At 44.1% G+C, this 20045-nt stretch overlaps 1 protein-coding gene across 2 annotated transcripts in view; it reads left to right on the forward strand.

Annotated features, from left to right (window-relative positions):
* ssrp1b (structure specific recognition protein 1b) overlaps window positions 1–20045 on the forward strand; it is a 75237-nt gene that overhangs the window by 41861 nt on the left and 13331 nt on the right. For both annotated transcript variants that reach the window (XM_060924844.1, XM_060924845.1), the window contains 4 exons: window positions 5706–5778; window positions 17146–17278; window positions 17595–17640; window positions 17765–17885. In XM_060924844.1, coding sequence (XP_060780827.1) covers window positions 5706–5778; window positions 17146–17278; window positions 17595–17640; window positions 17765–17885 — 373 coding nt within the window. The remainder of the gene's footprint in view (window positions 1–5705; window positions 5779–17145; window positions 17279–17594; window positions 17641–17764; window positions 17886–20045) is intronic.

Below are 20045 nucleotides of genomic sequence, written 5' to 3' on the forward strand. Positions count from 1 at the left end.
TTTTTGTTGCGATTACATTGCGGGAGGAAGTGAAAGTTGCGAGAAATTGTTGCGATTTTCTCTTTTTGTGATTAAAATTGAGTGATATGTTAAATATTAAGTTATTACTGAAAAACTATTGATTAAAAAAACAAAGACGCTGAGAAATGGCCCTATAAACAACTTTACCAATATAAAAGATTACCAGGACTACAAAAATGCAGAAAAATAGGCTTTACTTATCCAAATGCACCTGTTGGTTCAAAAGTTAAAGTGCACAGAACCTCACAGCACAACATGAAGTTACCTTAAAATATAATATAAATGCCTAAGCTTTCATGTAAGAAAAAAAAACTATTAATACTAGTACTGTGTGCAGGCCGTCTCTCCTGAAGACTAAATTAAACAATAATTATAAACTAATAAAATAAATGGCTCAGGCTTCATAGAAGAAAAAAAAACAATTTGAACAGAATCTCACAGTGTGATGCTGAAGCTGCCTAAACAATGGAAAATAAAATACCATTTTGGCAAAAATGTTGGCATCCATTAATTTCTTGTATTAAGTAAAAAATAATGTAAAGTGCACACAGTCCTTCACTGTAAACATAACACACATTCAGTCACAGAATTTAAGCCTACATAAACAGTGACTCGCACATGCAGTATTGCCAGATACTGCTGACGTTTTCCAGTCCAAAATATGTTCAAAACCTGCCAAAATGCACCTAAAACCGCCCAATCTGGCAACACTGTGCGCATGCTGCTTCTCTTGAACGTATACACGGAAGTAAGGCGGAAGGTAGTTTGTCGACGTCACCTCAAGACGACGCCAACGATTGGTCAAATTTGCGGGAAGGTTGCAGTGATTGGATATAATTGCAACACCGCCTTGAATTCGCGGGGATTGGTTGAATTTGCAAATCGCAACATCGCGAAATCCTGGAGGGTCTGGTTTTTTGCTTGGCCCAGACTCTGTCTCCTCACTCACTGTAGCTTTAGGTACTAAAAATCGATCCATTTTGTCTCTGGCAAAGGCTAGCTGAAGTTCCCTAAATGTCCGCAATAGTAACTTATTCTGGTTTATGTTTCCTCACGTTGCGCCCCCCCTGAAGAACTCTGGCGCCCCCCAGGGGAGGCGCGCCCCACACTTTGAAAAGCCCTGGTATAACCCATTTGCTTAACACTGACTTATGAGTTTCCTGAGTGGCGCAAAGAGAAAAGTGCTTGCTGTATCATTGGACGATCACAAGTTCGAAGGCCCGGTGATGTCACAGCCATTCATGGCCATGCGCCAAGTGGGCAATATTGGCTGTGAGTTATGATGAGTTATGATGGAAGCCTGAGGGCAGTTGAATATGTGCAATTACATAATGCAATTTGAAAATGGAATGCTATGACTGCACTACATTAATAGTAAAGATATTAGGATCAGGAAGACATGAGCAGTCTTAGCACATCCATCCAAATTTCCAGCACTGGAGAAACAGAGTAAAAAGTAATTTCGGTGTAGGTGTATTATGTTTATGTGTATGTAGATTGGTGTTAAGTGATCAATCTTTAATAATTAAATTGAATCAATCCCATTGAATCATTTAATTTGAATCATACCCATTGAATCAGTCTCATTGAATCGTTTAAATTGAATCGTTTAAATTGAATCATTTAAAGTGAATCATTTAAAGTGAACCATCTAAAGTGAATCATCTAAAGTGAATCATACCATTATCTGGTATATTCAGAATTATTATGGTCACTTACCAAGCTGCAGCTAATAATATTCATATACACCTTAGAGTTCTTTTGAGATATGGGCGACTTCCAGAAATATCGGAACAGCAGACAACACACACACACACACAGTTTCAATGATAATGGAATTTATTATAACAAAGATAAAAATTGAATAGCAGCAGATGAAATCTTCTGTAAACAGTGTGTGTGAGTGAGTGTAGACAAAAGATTAGCTTTGTAGGCTAATTAGACAAAGGAAAGCTAGCTAGCATGTGTTTGTGTGTGTAAGCAAATGATTAGCTTTGTGTGCTAACTAGACAAAGGAAGGCTAGCTAACATGTGCTTTTGAGGCCTAGTGTAGGCCACGTGGTTGTGTGTGAGGCTTAGTGTATGTGTGATAACAAAAATTAAAGGTTAACAATTAAAATACATTCAAATGGTCATCCGTGATATATGTGGATTTGAATGTGGGCACAGGAGAGTGCGCTATAAAGGTTGAATTGAATCAAAACTTAAAATATTATCTAAAGTTGAGACAAAAGACCTTGTGATGAAGAACAAAGGAGGGGGGGTTACCACGTGTCTCCTTACAGAACAAAGAGAGTTAGCTGTGGTTTGCTAGCTAAAGTATGGGTGAGGCCTAGTGAGGCCTGTGACCACGTGTTGAAGCCTGGTCCCTGGAGACAAAAGGCTTCCCTAGACAGCTAACCCACTAGCTTTATAGTATTATTAAATTCACTGAAATCTTAATGAGGTCAAAATATGGGTAAATAATGAAATTAAAGTGTTAGAAAGAAAGAGAGAGCATGCAAAACCTATTTATTAAACGATTGAGACCAACAATAAAACAAATGATAGAAACCCAAAATCAGTGTGCACACTTAAACAATCCCTGAGTGTAAATTCACACTAAGTAAATAAACTAATTCCTAAGACTAGTCTTCTTGCCCAAATGCCAGTCTTACTTCAAAAATCTCGCCTTTTTGTAGAAAGCAGAGAATTCTCGGAGAGGTTGAGTTCACAGGAGCTCGGAAAAACTTCTGTGGGGAACAGAGGATCCTTGAAGAGGCTTCGTAGCTCGTGGGAAGGAAAACTCTGATCAAACAACGTGCACTAGTTTAGAAGGGTCCAGCCGCTTCTTAGTTACAAATTAAACTGCCTTGGGCTGCAGTTTCGTATGTACTCATAAGGAATAACTGAAAACTGGTTATAACTCGCTTGAGTTAAAGATCGCGTGTTTCCGGAGTCTACCGTGATCAAGGGTAAACAAAAAGGAAAACGCGCTGAAACGTGGATCTTGCAAGAAAGAAGTCGTGGTTTCGGACGGTCCGATAGCGAGTGCCTCCTTTTAGGTCTGTTCCGTGTGGTTTCAGATGCCAAAGAGAAAGATATGGCGGATTCCAGGTCACTTTATGGAATCATGGAGGATGTGATGTAAGTGATCCCGCCCAGGCGTGACGTAGGTCAACGCAGAAGTTGGCTGGGAGTTGTAGTTCTTAGACAGTAGGTGGCGAACTGTACCTCGGTTACTTGGGGTTTGTTTGTTTTTCAAAATTACAATTTATTTTCTAAAAATGTCATCCCATCTCTAACAAATTTTGTAGATTTATAGCTTATTTACAAATACTTTTGACTGAGGTAAGGACTATCCATTGCAGTAATTGATAATTGGTTAAAATCTTGATTATGGAAATTTATACCTACTCCAGTCTTTGTTACATTGTTCTGTCACCGCTGTGCGTCATCTTCAGCTTAAAAAGTGCAGTTTTCCTTAGGCCCTGGTCACACTACAGTTCGCAATGAGTTTACGAATACTTGGCGATGAACAATTGATAGCATCGACACCAATTGTGCAATACACAGCAATTGTTGTCCGAGCCTCGCAAGTTGTTTTTAGTTGTGTCTCCACCTCATGAGTGGCCAAAAATGTCGCGAAAAATTTCACTGCATACAATTGAAATTTGGTGGTGATGTTTTCACTGGGGCGGCACGGTGGTGTAGTGGTTACTGCTGTCGCCTCACAGCAAGAAGGTTCTGGGTTCGAGCCCCGTGGCCGGCGAGGGCCTTTCTGTGTGGAGTTTGCATGTTCTCCCCGTGTCCGCGTGGGTTTCCTCCGGGTGCTCCGGTTTCCACCACAGTCCAAAGACATGCAGGTTAGGTTAACTGGTGACTCTAAATTGACCGTAGGTGTGAATGTGAGTGTGAATGGTTGTCTGTGTCTATGTGTCAGCCCTGTGATGACCTGGCGACTTGTCCAGGGTGTACCCCGCCTTTCGCCCGTAGTCAGCTGAGATAGGCTCCAGCTTGCCTGCAACCCTGTAGAACAGGATAAAGCGGCTAGAGATAATGAGATGAGATGTTTTCATTGGTAAACTAAGCAGCAAATACTCGCAGATGGGTTTGGGAATATTTCCTGGAGCTCAGGGAACCTTCATTGAGTCTCTTGAGATGTATTTGTCTTGAATCCTTGTCCCCGATGCTCATGGGAGCCTCATCAACACAGAGGCTTGGCATAGCCTAACCTTCGCCAAGACTTAAAAAGTGCATTTACATCCTTTGGAGTGCTTTGTGCCCACGCTTGAGACCCAGTTGTTATGGGAAACACCTGATGCTGATTTGAGCGCAATCAGCACGCGCATATAAGGACATTGTTTTCACAGAGACTTTGCCAGTATTCTGTCAGTTATGCAGCAGTAGATGGATCTAAGTGCTGGAAGAGTGTTTATTAGCAGGCATGATAATTAGAAAAACATAACGTTAGTTCAGGTCAGAATAACAAAACACAAACGAAAGCAAAATATTACATTACAGTCATTTAGAAGATGCTGTTATCCAGAGTGACATACAACTTACCCAGAGCAGCCTGGGGAGTACTTAGGGGTTAGGTGCCTTGCTCAAGGGCACTTCAGCCATTCTTGCTGGTCCAGGGTATTGAACCAGCAACCCTTTGGTCCCAAAGCTGCTTCCCTAACCATTAGGCCATGATTTCCCCATGACTTCTGGCATTTAACCAGAGTCATAACCATGGCTGTACTGCGAGTTGGCCTAGTGGTTAGCATGTCCGCCCCTTGATCGGGAGATCGCGAGTTCTACTCACAGTTGGGTCATACCAAAGACCATCATAAAAATGGTACCTACTGCCATCAGGCAAGGCACGCTGCAATACAGATGCGAGTGGAGAGTCAAACTCTCGCGGTTACCAGAGGACTAGCCCCCAACTGTAACCCTAGCTATGTAATAGGCCGAGGGCTATGGAAACGGAGATCGGCGCCACCCTATGCGCCACATGGTGTGGGAAGGGACTTTGATAACCATGGCTAGAAACAAACGTGACAGTGGTAATGATAATATTTAGCAAAGTCTCTGTGAAAACACCGCCCTTATATCCGCGTGCTGATTGCACTCAAATCAGCATCAGGTGTTTCCCATAACGACTGGATCCCAAGAGTGTGCACAATGCACTCCGTGAGCAAGCATGGCCGCTCGAGCTGTGCCAGACTCAAGTGTGCGAAGGTGTGATAGTCAAGTGTTCGCCTGCTGTGTGACCACAACTTTTAGCTCACCTGTACATTGTCATGCATCGCCACCAAAACGCCTCATTTTCATCGATAACCCATCGCAAAGCATTGCGAACTGTAGTGTGACCGTAGCTTTACAATACCTCTCAGTAAGTATAAGGTCTAGTAGCTTCATTTTGAATTTACTGAATATCCATCACACCAAACTACCAGTACTGTGTTACAAACGAGTAATTATCGCTAGGCATGTTTCAATACTTTAAGACTGTCATAAAAATAAAAAATTAAACACACATTACAAGACCCTTGAGCAGGTTCTGTGAGATTATACAAGGTAAATATTCACTCACTACTTTTACAGTCATTTATTGAAAATTACAGTCAATACAGAGTTAACGACTGTGACAGCAAACACTGTTTTAATGCACCGGCTGCTCAACCCACTGTTCTCCTCTTTTTTATTCCTTCCTTTAGAGAAGAGTATGGAAAGTTGTTTGATTTTGTCAATGCTAAGAAACTGAGCATCAAGAACAGAGGCTTCAAAGAGGTAGGTCATTTCGAGTCCAGTGTATCATTCACATGCATCATACTGTATATCATCAGTCATATCTTCAGAATTTGAACCCCACATACCGTCTGTTTGTTGTCCTCAGTAGATGAACTCATTCTCCTCTGTGTCTTTGTGTTGTGTGTGTATGTTTGTGTTCCTGTAGAAAAAGGTTGGTACGAGCCTTGTGGTTCAAGTGTTCTTTGTGCATAATTGAATGTTTGCTGTGTTCAGTTATGAGAGTAAATAACAGCAAGTTGTGTCTTCTGATACAGGGTGCCTGCAGGTCTTTCAAGTCCTCATTAGTCTGAAAATATATTTTCCAACCAAACGAAAGGCTTAATGGTTTCATTTCAGGTTCACATGGTCTTCAATTTTAGGCTGTAAAGTTCTCTTTTGGAAACATATTCTGGGTAAAGATCACTAGGGTGAGACAGGGGTCACTAGGGTGTGCACTAAAATGTGGCTAATTTTAGCTACTTGCAGTTGAACTAGTATACACAGAGACAAGTTAATACAGAGAAATTCTACCAAACGCAAAAGCCTGTTGCTGTACCCATAAAGAGAACCTGCCGTACATGTTCATGTGAAAAAGTTGTTACAATAGAAACGCTCATTTACAGGATTAGCATGAGCAATTTACTATCAACCTGTGATTTGAATTACCTTCAGTACTACTCTCAGAAGTGCTGTTATTTAACAATTATTCGCCAAAGGCGAAGTCGAGGTTATTATTTAAATAGTATTGGCTGGCTTTGAGTGGTATATCAGTGTAGGACTTTGAGCGGAGCACAGAAGTACGGCAGGCCAGAACTGAGTTCCAAAAAAACCTCTTTATTTGCAGCTTTACAATCTCCCAGTCACACAGACACGCGCACACACATCAGTCGTCTGGTTGGGGAGAGAGCTCTCTTCCTCTGCTCTCGCTCTCCTTATATAGGGCGCGGTCACTGGGGAAGACACACAAACACAGGTTAATTGACATCAGGTGCAGTGACTCTGCCACTTACCTTCCCTGACTCTGCTCTCCGGTCACAGACCGACGCTTGACCATGCCCCCACTGCCACATACCCCGACCACCCGACTCAGGCCGGGCAGCCGTCCGGCCTGCAGCTGACCCCCCCCCTTGACAGGAGAGGAAGTCTGCCACGACCATCTGCGCCCCCGGCCTGTGGATCACCTTGAAGTTAAAGGGCTGGAGTGCCAGATACCAATGGGTGATCCGCGCATTGGCATCCTTCATGCGGTGGAGCCACTGGAGGGGTGCGTGGTCTGAACAGAGGGTGAAAGGGTATCCCAGCAGGTAGTAGCGGAGGGCGAGGACCGCCCACTTGATGGCTAGGCACTCCTTCTCTATTGTGCTGTAGCGCCCCTCATGCACCGACAGCTTTCTGCTGATATACAGCACGGGGCAATCCTCCCCCTCCACCTCCTGGGACAGAACAGCCCCCAGCCCTCTGTCCGACGTGTCCGTCTGCAACATAAAGGGGAGAGAAAAGTCAGGGGAGTGTAACAGTGGCCCCCCACACAGTGCAGCCTTCACCTCAGAGAAAGCCTGCTGGCATTGCTCTGTCCACTGGACCGGATCTGGTGCCCCCTTTTTAATGAGATCAGTCAGTGGGCTGGTGACGTCCGAATAATTAGGTATAAACCTACGATAGTAGCCAGCCAGCCCCAGGAACTGTCTCACCCCCTTTTTGGTCTTGGGCCTCGGGTAGGCCGCAGTCGCTGCTGTCTTATTAATTTGGAGACGCACCTGCCCATTGCCCAAGTGGAAGCCCAGATACCGTACTTCCACCCGCCCAATCGCACACTTCTTCGGGTTGGCGGTGAGACCCGCTCGCCTCAGCGACCTAAGGACAGCCCTCAGGTGTTGCAGATGCCGCGGCCAGTCATTACTATAGATTATGATGTCGTCTAAGTATGCGGCCACATAGGTAGCGTGGGGGCGGAGGACCCTGTCCATAAGCCGCTGGAACGTAGCGGGCGCCCCAAACAGCCCAAAAGGAAGTGTGACAAATTGGTGTAAGCCAAACGGTGTGGAAAAGGCCGTTTTTTCTCGGGATAGTGGAGTCAAGGGGATCTGCTAATAACCCTTTGTCAAATCCAGTGTCGAATAAAAGCGAGCCGTGCCTAGTCGATCCAGCAACTCGTCAATACGAGGCATTGGGTACGCATCAAATTTAGACACCGCGTTGACTTTTCTATAGTACACACAGAACCGGACCGACCCGTTGGCCTTGGGACCCAAGACCACCAGGCTGCTCCAGTCACTGTGGGACCCCTCGACGATGCCCATTTCAAGCATGGCCTCAAGTTCTTCCCGAACCACCTTTTTCTTGTGTTCGGGCAGCCTGTAAGGGCGGCTGCACACTACCACCCCCGGGGGCGTCTCAATGTGGTGTTCTATGAGGCGGGTGTGGCCGGGCAGGGGCGAGAACACGTCCGAAAATTCGGTCTGCAACTGGCCAACCTCCGTGAGTTGGGTCGGGGAGAGGTGGTCTCCACAGGGGACCAGAGAGGTAAGCGATGTCAATGTTCCCTTTTGAACCTCCGGACCCAGCTCCGCCTTCTCCGGAACCAACGACACCAACGCCACGGGGACCTCCTCGTTCCAGAGTTTGAGCAGATTGAGGTAGTAAATCTGTAGCGCCCCACCCCTGGCTGTTCGCCTCACCTCATCGTCAACGTCCCTGACTCGCCATGTGACCTCAAAGGGTCCTTGCCACTTGGCGATCAATTTGGAGCTCGACGTGGGCAACAGTACGAGTACTTTATCTCCCGGTGCGAACTCCCTAAGGCGCGTACCCCTGTCGTACAGGCGGATTTGCTGTTCTTGGGCCTGCCACAAATTCTCCTGGGTTAGGTGTGTGAGTGTGTGGAGTTTTGCGCGCAGGTCGATAATGTATTGAATTTCATTTTTGTTTGATGAAGGTCCCTCCTCCCAGTTTTCCCGCAGTACATCTAGGATGCAGCGTGGCTTACGCCCATATAATAATTCGAACGGGGAGAACCCCGTGGAGGCTTGTGGGACCTCTCGCACTGCGAATAACAGGGGTTTGAGCCATTTATCCCAATTGCGTGCGTCCTCATGTTCAAACGTTTTAATTATATTCTTGAAGATGCGATTGAACCGTTCGACTAAACCGTCCATTTGTGGGTGATAAACGCTGGTGCGGATTGGCTTAATTCCCAGTAACCCATACAGTTCACCCAGTGTGCGTGACATAAACGAAGTGCCTTAATCAGTCAGAATCTCTTTGGGGATTCTGACTCGGGAGATGACGTGGAAGAGTGCTTCCGCAATACTATGTGCTGAGATATTGCGAAGAGGCACTGCTTCCGGGTATCGCATTGCATAGTCCACCAAAACTAAAATAAAGCGATACCCTTGTGTTGACCGATCTAATGGCCCGACGAGATCCATCCCAATTCTTTCGAACGGGGTCTCGATTAATGGTAGATGGCACAAAGGCGCTTTTGGAATGGCCGCTGGATTTACTAACTGGCATTCGTGGCACGCCATACACCACCTACGGACATCGCCGCGAATCCCTGGCCAATAGAACCGGGCCATTATTTGGGCTAGTGTCTTATCCTGCCCCAAGTGTCCAGCCATGGGATTAAAGTGAGCCGCCTGGAATACCAATTCCCGGCGGCTCTTTGGGATCAAAAGTTGTGTGATCGGCTCCTTAGTCTGAGTGTCCTGCGTCAGTCGGTATAACCTATCCTTCATAATGGAAAAATAGGGGAAGGACAGGGTGGCGTTTGGCTGGAGCGTTTGACCATCGATTACTCTCACTTGGTCAAACACATGCCGCAGAGTCTCGTCTCGCGACTGCTCTAACGGGAAATCCGCGAGGGATTCCCTGAGAGAGGGAGGAGGAGCCTGCTGCTCCTCACTCTGACGCGGAGATGACGTAGACGGCTCTGTGACAGTTGCTCCCACCAGTGCCACACCGGGCCCTCCCCCTGCTGAACTACGGCAAGACCCACTCTTCACTAAATGAGTCATTAACTCCCGAAATCCCGGCCAATCAGTCCCCAAAATTATCGAGTGGGTAAGGCGAGGATTAACCGCCGCCTTTACACTAAATTTTTCCCCTTGAAATAGAATGTGGACCGACACTAAAGGGTAGTTGTGAACATCCCCGTGCACACACAACATCTTCACCAATTGTGCTCCCCCCAATGCCTCGTCTTGCACCAGGCTTTGGTGGATTGAGGTCTGATTACAGCCGGAGCCCACCAAAGCCTGATACATATTCCCTTGGACACTCACCGGTATGCGATACGCTCCGACCCGATCAAGGGCGGTTCCTGGTGCGTCGGGGATCCGGACCACCACGCCCACCTCCATTGCCGAGCACTGATGCTGGAGGTGCCCCGGCTCCCCGCAGCGCCAGCAAACCAGCCCCGGCTCTCTCTCTGCACCGGCGCTCTGGGGCTCACTCACCTGAGGGGGAGGAGAGACAGACACAGCAGCGGGAAATGGGAGGGCACCGCGGGTGCGGCGGGCCGGCTGGAGTGGAACCGGCCCCCGCCTCCACGGTGGGGGAACGGGGAGAGGATAAGACACAGAAGGGGAGGGGGAGAGAGAGAGAGAGGAGAAGAGGCGATCTGCGATCCTGCTGTTGGAACAGCCACCAGATGATCCTCCGCCAACTTGATGGCCTGATCCAGCGACGCCGGGCGGTGGCACTGGACCCACTCCGCGGTCCCTTCAGGAAGTCAGGCGATGAACTGCTCCAGTACTACCAGATCGACGATTCCCTCGGCATCGTGGTTGTCAGCCCTCAGCCACTGCCGGCAGGCGTCCCGGAGCTGCTGGCCAAACGTGAACGGCCGGCCGACCTCCTCTAGGCGTAGAGCACAGAAGCGCTGGCGTTGTTGGTCTGGGGTGCACCCCACACGCTGGAGGACAGCCCGGCGCAGGTCTGCGTAGACCAGCCAGCTGTCAGCGGGGAGCTGTGGTGTGGCTAGCTGCGCCTCGCCCGTTAGCAGGGGGAGGAGGCGCGCCGCGCACTGTTCCACTGGCCAGCCCCAGGCCTCTGCTGCTTGCTCGAAGAGCGCTAGGAAGGCCTCGGGGTCATCGTGCGGGCCCATCTTCGTTAGGGTGAGGTGGAGAGGGCCCGCGGCGGTGGAGGTGGTGGACCCCGCCAACGTGAGGATGTGCAGGAACGCCTGACGATCTTCCTGTTGCGCCAGCACCAGGGCCTCGAACCTTTGCGCTTGCTCCTTTCAGAGGGCGACCAGCGCCTGGTGCTGGCTCTGTTGGGTCGTGGCGAGGGCATGAGGTCTGCGAAGGGGGAGGGCTCCATGGGGTTGTTCTCCTCTGTGCTCCTGCCCCGGGTTTCGGCACCACTGTAGGACTTTGAGCGGGTGGGTGGAGTACAGAAGTACGGCAGGCCAGAACTGAGTTCCAAAAAAACCTCTTTATTTGCAGCTTTACCATCTCCCAGTCACACAGACACGCACACACACATCAGTCATCTGGTTGGGGAGAGAGCTCCCTTCCTCTGCCCTCTCTCTCCTTATATAGGGCGCGGTCACTTGGGAAGACACACAAACACAGGTTAATTGACATCAGGTGCAGTGATTCTGCCACTTACCTTCCCTGACTCCGCCCTCTGGTCACAGCCCGACGTTTGACCACGTCCCCGCTGCCACAATCAGATATATTCCATTCAGCTAGCATGATGTTGAACGAATCGAAGATGAGTAGCTGAATGGAATATATGTGATATACCACGAAGAAAGCCAGCCAATATTATTATTATTATTATTATTATTATTATTATTATACATACATACACATTCAATTATAGATTTTACAAAAAGTTAAGAACAGGGGGGTAACTTACCAATATTGAATGCTGATTCTGATCAAATGTAATTCAATGTTCTGTTAATCCAATGTATAAAGTCAAAGTTCTAACAATAAAAATGGTACAAGTCCAAAAAGCCTGAACAACAACCCAACTTGTATACAAGCTATATACAGGTTGACAGTTCAAGTTCAGAGTTACTTTTGGTCATAGTTAATTGTTACATTGCAGTTGTTCAAAACAAAAGGGCTTTGCTGAGTGAAGTCCATGAGTGAAGTCCTCTTGTAAAAGTCTCCATCACTTTTCCTCACCTCCAAATAGAATTTTGACAATATTTCCACTATTGCACTCTTTTCCAGTTTTTCGATGTCCATTGGGATGTTTTTCTCTTGTAAATATGTGTGAAGAATGTCCAGGGAAGTTTTGGTAGCCTTTCAGGTGTTCAGTGCGTCTTTCACTTTAAATCTTCCGCTTTTAATGAAGCAAACCTCGCGTCCATGGTTGTGTACAAACTGTCACAGTCACTCGCTAGCGCGGAAGTTTTACATCACTGATGTGTCTCTTTTCCAGTTTTTCAATGTCCGTTGGTATGTTTTTCTCTTGTAAATATGCGTGAAGAATATATAATGAAGTTTTGGTAGCCTTTAGTTTAGTTCAGCGTGTCTTTAGTTTCAGTTTTCAGTTTATTTATTTAGTGCTTAAACCTAGTACTGGATTAACCCCATCTTCTCTCTTTCCCGGCCAACAAAGAAATGATTGTGCGCATGCGCAGCAGAAAAGTTTTGTCATTGGATATTCGCATGAGATCTGATGTGTGACGTTGTGTTGTCTTGACAATGTCTAATATTATAACAATATTGTATGCTCATCCTCCATTGGGGACAGTGGCGTAATACACGGAGGATAAGCGATATGATAGCAATATTGCATGCCATCAATAAACCCACTAGAAGGGAACAGAATACATGTTTTTATTCCATGGAAAAAGTGGCTCGTATGTATAATAATCACCAATATTCACTGAGCCTGAGGCGGATAATTGTTTTAGTATAAATACACAGGTGATTATTTAAAAAATTATATTAAAAAATCATTTATTTCAAACTTCAAAAGCAGCATGCAAATGTAACGTGTGCAGGCTTGTGTGCAGGCTCTATCTATGCTGACTTACATAAAATACTTTGTTTTGAAACATAAAATAAATCACAATCCCACTTTACCTGTGAGTAGTTTTAGATCAAACTTCATAGCACCTTTAATGCTTTTAGGAACAGCATTTTCTTTTATAATTTCTAATTCTTCCTCATTTACGGTGATGAAGCAACTGGCTGTCATTTTGCCAAGTCACTCGAGGTGATTATAGAAATAGTCAGAATTTATTGACCAATCAGTGCGCTCAGTTTCCTATAATCACCTCCTTATTTATACTACAGAACATTAATCACCACCTTCTGATCAAACACTTCAGTGATTTATATGCAAGATGTTCTGTATCCCTACCTCAAATTTGGTCTTTAACTACAACCCCAAATCAGAAAAAGTTGGGACGGTATGTTGAAATTGAACTTAAAACTGAAAGCAATGATTTGTAAATAATTTTTTGACCTGTATTGCACTCAGAACAATACAACAGCATGTTATTTGATGTTTTACCTCATGATTTTTTTTTCACAATAAACACTTATTTCAGGTTTGATTCTTACCACACATTTAAAAAAAAACATGGGGACACTAAAGCATTCACCACTTTGTAATGTTTCCATTCCTTCTTGTAACACAAGATGTTTAGGGACTGAAGACACCAGGTGATGAAGTGTTTCAGGTGTTATTTTGTCCCATTCTTCCTGCAGACAGGTTGTAAGGTGTGTAAGATTACAGGGTCGTCGTTGTCATATTTTTCGTTTCAAAATTCGCCACGCATTCTCTGTTGAGGACAGAGGGGACAGACGCCCTTTTCTTCCACAGCCATATCTCTGTAATGTGGCTTTGCATTGTCTTGTTGAAATATCCCTGGAAAAGATGTCGTCTTGAAGGCAGCGTATGATGCTCCAAAATCTCACTGTACTTTTCTGCATTAATGCTGCCATCACAGAAGTGTAAGTTACCTTTGCCAAGGGCACTGACACAACCCCATACCATGACAGACCCTGGCTTTTGGACTTATTACTGAGTCAAGATGATCTTTTTTGCCTTTGGCCTGGAGCACACAGCCTTTATTTCTTCCAAAAAAGACAACAGTACTGTACATGTTTCCACTGTGTGATGGTGTGTCCCAGATGCCTCAGAGCCCAGAGAAGTCGATGACGCTTCTTCCTTTTTGCACAATAAAGTTTTTTTCTGATTTAGGGTTGTACATTTTAAATGCGCTCCTAAGGGCCATTTGCCCTATTTGGAAACTGCGAGATCAAATCCCGATGACACTAGAGCATTCCAGTTAATCTGCCCGTGTTCTCTAGGTGGAAAAATTCTCTCCTTTCTCAATCACATTAACACTAGCCAATCATAGTTGTCATTGACCTCATGTATGTGGAAGAGGGTAGATAGCGATTTCCTCCGTGTGTTATACAGTTCAAAATGATGTGGTTGGCTGGCTTATCGTGTCTCGGAGGAAACACATGACAACCTTCAACCTCCCAGGCTAAGACTAAATTAAGCAAAAAACTGTAGGGATAAAAACTACATTTGGTATTGCAAAGGTCTTGAAATATACAAGTTTAGTTTGAGGATACCTGCAGATGCCCTTTGATGTCATGTAAAGCACGATGGTGCACAGTTTGCTTGGTCGTGATTGAAATATTTTTGTGATGCAATGGTTGTGTTCAATACATACAAAGTTTTCAGACTTATACTAAAGACATCAGTGGCGAACCGTTACTATTAGAGCTGGGACTTCAGCTCAGCCAAAACTTAGCCAGACACACCAAAAAAGCAACAGGGCAAAAGATTTTGCAAGGGATCAGCAGCAGGCTGCCAGGCCACTCCGTTGTGTGTAGTTGTTGATGTTGAGTTTAAAAGTAGCTAAGTAAATTACATGGGGAAACGAATACTAAAGTATGAGTGAAAAATACTGTGGCGAGTTTGTGTGGAAGAAGAGTCTGGAGACAGAAATCTTAGTTTTTCAGTTGTTAGCCTGTGCTACTTGCTCTCGATAGCACTGGCTTGACTGCTTTATCAGCATTCGCTAACGCTACACCGGCTGGAAGGTGACTTCACTGCTTCGCTGACGGCGCCGACTCGCAGTTAAGCTAGCATTGGTCTTCGAGAAGGCTGAGGGCGCTACATTTTTGGTCCCTCCCATTATAAATCAAAATCTGATTGGTTAATTCATCAGTCATTTCCTACATAAACATACACTGCCATGGCCTTCTGTCCTGGCAATGAAGTCCTAACCAATGAGTGAGCCAGCTCAAAATTCTTCTCAGCCTAGAGAAGACAAACAAAAAAAATCTCACTGGATAACTCGATTTTGTTTTCAGGACAGTAGCCCTTTCATTTCTGAAGCAAATTTGATAGAAAATGAGGCTGAATTAGAAGAGAATAATTATAATGACAGTATGAAAGAATGAAAGCAATTAAAGAATGAAAGAAATTAAATATAACATATGAAACGGTGATATGTTTGGGCCTTCTCTGAAGACCTAGAAGGCCCTGACGGTTCCCCTCTGCCATTTATACAGTGGTGCTTGAAAGTTTGTGAACCCTTTAGAATTTTCTATATTTCTGCATAAATGTGACCTAAAACATCATCAGATTTTCACACAAGTCCTAAAAGTAGATAAAGAGAACCCAGTTAAACAAATGAGACAAAAATATTATACTTGGTCATTTATTTATTGATGAAAATGATCCAATATTACATATCTGTGAGTGGCAAAAGTATGTGAACCTCTAGGATTAGCAGTTAATTTGAAGGTGAAATTAGAGTCAGGTGTTTTCAATCAATGGGATGACAATCAGGTGTGAGTGGGCACCCTGTTTTATTTAAAGAACAGGGATCTATCAAAGTCTGATCTTCACAACACATGTTTGTGGAAGTGTATCATGGCACCAACAAAGGAGATTTCTGAGGACCTCAGAAAAAGCATTGTTGATGCTCATCAGGCTGGAAAAGGTTACAAAACCATCTCTAAAGAGTTTGGACTCCACCAATCCACAGTCAGACAGATTGTGTACAAATGGAGGAAATTCAAGACCATTGTTACCCTCCCAGGAGTGGTTGACCAACAAAGATCACTCCGAGAGCAAGGCGTGTAATAGTCGGCGAGGTCACAAAGGACCCCAGGGTAACTTCTAAGCAACTGAAGGCCTCTCTCACATTGGCTAATGTTAAAGTTCATGAGTCCACCATCAGGAGAACACTGAACAACAATGGTATGCATGGCAGGGTTGCAAGGAGAAAGCCACTACTCTCCAAAAAGAACATTGCTGCTCGTCTGCAGTTTGCTAAAGATCATGTGGACAAGCCAGAAGGCTATTGGAAAAATGTTTTGTGGACGGATGAGACCAAAATAGAACTTTTTGTTTTAAATGAGAAGCGTTATGTTTGGGGAAAGGAAAACACTGCATTCCAGCATAAGAACCTTATCCCATCTGTGAAACATGGTGGTGGTAGTATCATGGTTTGGGCCTGTTTTGCTGCATCTGGGCCAGGACGGCTTGCCATCATTGATGGAACAATGAATTCTGAATTATACCAGCGAATTCTAAAGGAAAATGGTCAGGACATCTGTCCATGAACTGAATCTCAAGAGAAGGTGGGTCATGCAGCAAGACAACGACCCTAAGCACACAAGTCGTTCTACCAAAGAATGGTTAAAGAAGAATAAAGTTCATGTTTTGGAATGGCCAATTCAAAGTCCTGACCTTTAATCCAATCGAAATGTTGTGGAAGGACCTGAAATGAGCAGTTCATGTGAGGAAACCCACCAACATCCCAGAGTTGAAGCTGTTCTGTACGGAGGAACGGGCTAAAATTCCTCCAAGCCGGTGTGCAGGACTGATCAACAGTTACCGCAAACGTTTAGTTGCAGTTATTGCTGCACAAGGGGGTCACACCAGATACTGAAAGCAAAGGTTCACATACTTTTGCCACTCACAGATACGTAATATTGGATCATTTTCTTCAATAAATAAATGACCAAGTATAATATTTTTGTCTCATTTGTTTAACTGGGTTCTCTTTATCTACTTTTAGGACTTGTGTGAAAATCTGATGATGTTTTAGGTCATATTTATGCAGAAATATAGAAAATTCTAAAGGGTTCACAAACTTTCAAGCACCACTGTACTGTGTATCAAAAAATCTGTACTTGCAGATTTGTGTCAGTTTAATGTGTATTACAACCACAACCATTGCTTAAGGGTTTGGAAAAGATTGTGGGGCCACTGTGTGTGAAGAATGGCTGCTGTTATAAAATGTCTATGTTGTAATTGACCAGAGAAAGGGTTTTTGTGTGAAAATGATTAACCATGAGATTGAATACATTTCATAGAGTTTGTATCGTTATGAAGCAATTGATTTCATTTCCATGATGGCAGGGTATGAAGGTCAGAGAGGATATGTACAGTGACTCAGATGACGATCAGCATGATGCTTATCTGGAGCGCATGAAGCAGGAAGGGAAGATCCGTGAGGAGGCCAACGACAGTGATGACTCAGAGGCTGGCAGCGGTGAGTGATGGCTGACCCAGCCAATCAGAGAAGCCATATATACGACGAGGGTAAGTCAAAAAGTTCTAAGACAGATGTTATAATTTCAAAAGGAATTCAAAAGAATTCAAAACAAGGAATACAAAGAAGGAATTCTCTGATGAAAACATCGCTTGCAGAAGTGTTTAGACTTAAATGGAGGATATGTAGAAAAATAGCTTTGTTATTTTCATAAATAAAGATTTTTTTTCAATTTGTCTTAGAACTTTTTAACTTACCCTCGTATGATTATAAAGATCAAAATGCTGACTCCCTCTCTTTCATTCTCTCATCACAGATGAATCATTTAACCCTGGAGATGAAGATGATGATGTTGCAGAAGAGTATGTGATTTTGAATAAAATCGCTATTCCCCTACTCGAACATTTATATCATTGTGGTTACAGATAAACTGGAAAATACCTATATGTTGTGCTTTTCCATGGTGTGTGTGAATCTGTGTTTCAGGTACGACAGTAAAGCCTCAGCCAGTGAAAGTAGTGATGAAGATGCAAACAGTGAAGAAGACAAAAAGAAGAAACCAGTCAAGAAGGCCAAATCTGTGAAGGAGGGAAAACACAAAAGAGAGGTGAGAGCAGAAGGGATGTATACGTTTAATTTACCTTTACATATTTTACAAGCTAGAACTAGAACACTCATGTGTATGTATATATATATATATATATATATATATATATATATATATATATATATATATATATATATGTATATACACACAGTGGTGCTTGAAAGTTTGTGAACCCTTTAGAATTTTCTATATTTCTGCATAAATATGACCTAAAACATCATCAGATTTTCACACAAGTCTTAAAAGTAGATAAAGAGAACCCAGTTAAACAAACGAGTCAAAAATATTATACTTGGTCATTTATTTATTGAGGAAAATGATCCAATATTACATATCTGTGAGTGGCAAAAGTATGTGAACCTCTAGGATTAGCAGTTAATTTGAAGGTGAAATTAGAGTCAGGTGTTTTCAAATCAATGGGATGAAGATCAGGGGTGAGTGGGCACCCGGTTTTATTTAAAGAACAGGGATCTATCAAAGTCTGATCCTCACAACACATGTTTGTGGAAGTGTATCATGGCACGAACAAAGGAGATTTCTGAGGACCTCAGAAAAAGCGTTGTTGATGCTCATCAGGCTGGAAAAGGTTACAAAACCATCTCTAAAGAGTTTGGACTCCACCAATCCACAGTCAGACAGATTGTGTACAAATGGAGGAAATTCAAAACCATTGTTACCCTCCTCAGGAGTGGTTGACCAACAAAGATCACTCCAAGAGCAAGGCATGTAATAGTCAGCGAGGTCACAAAGGTCCCCAGGGTAACTTCTAAGCAACTGAAGGCCTCTCTCACATTGGCTAATGTTAATGTTCATGAGTCCACCATCAGCAGAACACTGAACAACAATGGTGTGCATGGCAGGGTTGCAAGGAGAAAGCCACTGCTCTCCAAAAAGAACATTGCTGCTCGTCTGCAGTTTGCTAAAGATCACGTGGACAAGACAGAAGGCTATTGGAAAAATGTTTTGTGGACGGATGAGACCAAAATAGAACTTTTCTGTTTAAATGAGAAGCGTTATGTTTGGAGAAAGGAAAACACTGCATTCCAGCATAAGAACCTTATCCCATCTGTGAAACATGGTGGTGGTAGTATCATGGTTTGGGCCTGTTTTGCTGCATCTGGGCCAGGACGGCTTGCCATCATTGATGGAACAATGAATTCTGAATTATACCAGCGAATTCTAAAGGAAAATGTCAGGACATCTGTCCATGAACTGAATCTCAAGAGAAGGTGGGTCATGCAGCAAGACAACGACCCTAAGCACACAAGTCGTTCTACCAAAGAATGGTTAAAGAAGAATAAAGTTAATGTTTTGGAATGGCCAAGTCAAAGTCCTGACCTTAATCCAATGGAAATGTTGTGGAAGGACCTGAAGCAAGCAGTTCATGTGAGGAAACCCACCAACAACCCAGAGTTGAAGCTGTTCTGTACAGAGGAATGGGCTAAAATTCCTCCAAGCTGGTGTGCAGGACTGATCAACAGTTACCGCAAATGTTTAATTGCAGTTATTGCTGCACAAGGGGGTCACACCAGATACTGAAAGCAAAGGTTCACATACTTTTGCCACTCACAGATATGTAATATTGGATCATTTTCCTCAATAAATAAATTACCAAGTATAATATTTTTGTCTCATTTGTTTAACTGGGTTCTCTTTATCTACTTTTAGGACTTGTGTGAAAATCTGATGACGTTTTAGGTCATATTTATGCAGAAATATAGAAAATTCTAAAGGGTTCACAAACTTTCAAGCACCACTGTATGTGTATATATATATAATATGAGTGTTCTAGTCGAGTCACTAAACCTTGTGTCCGAGTTCAGTCTCGAGTCCTCAGTGGTCAAGTCCAAGTCATTAAAAAAAATTTCGAGTGGAGTCCCAGAGCAAGACTCCAACCGCACCATTTGACGGTGGCTGTTTTAGCGCCATTAGCATTAGTTTGTTCCTGAACATGATGTATGAACAGGTGAATGTGCTTCTCTTTGTCAGGGAGTACGAAGTATTCTGTCAGAGATGGTTGGGAGACGGATGTAAGTGCAGAAGGTGTGTTTATTAATACGAGTGAAGGCTGGTAAACAATCCAGAACGGCAGGCAAAATCGTAAAACAGTGAAACTGGCAGGAGGTCGAGCGAGGCACAAACAGGCTATTGTAGACTCGG

The sequence above is a fragment of the Neoarius graeffei genome, chromosome 7, assembly GCF_027579695.1.
Source record: "Neoarius graeffei isolate fNeoGra1 chromosome 7, fNeoGra1.pri, whole genome shotgun sequence".
NCBI classification, from domain to species: Eukaryota; Metazoa; Chordata; class Actinopteri; order Siluriformes; family Ariidae; genus Neoarius; species Neoarius graeffei.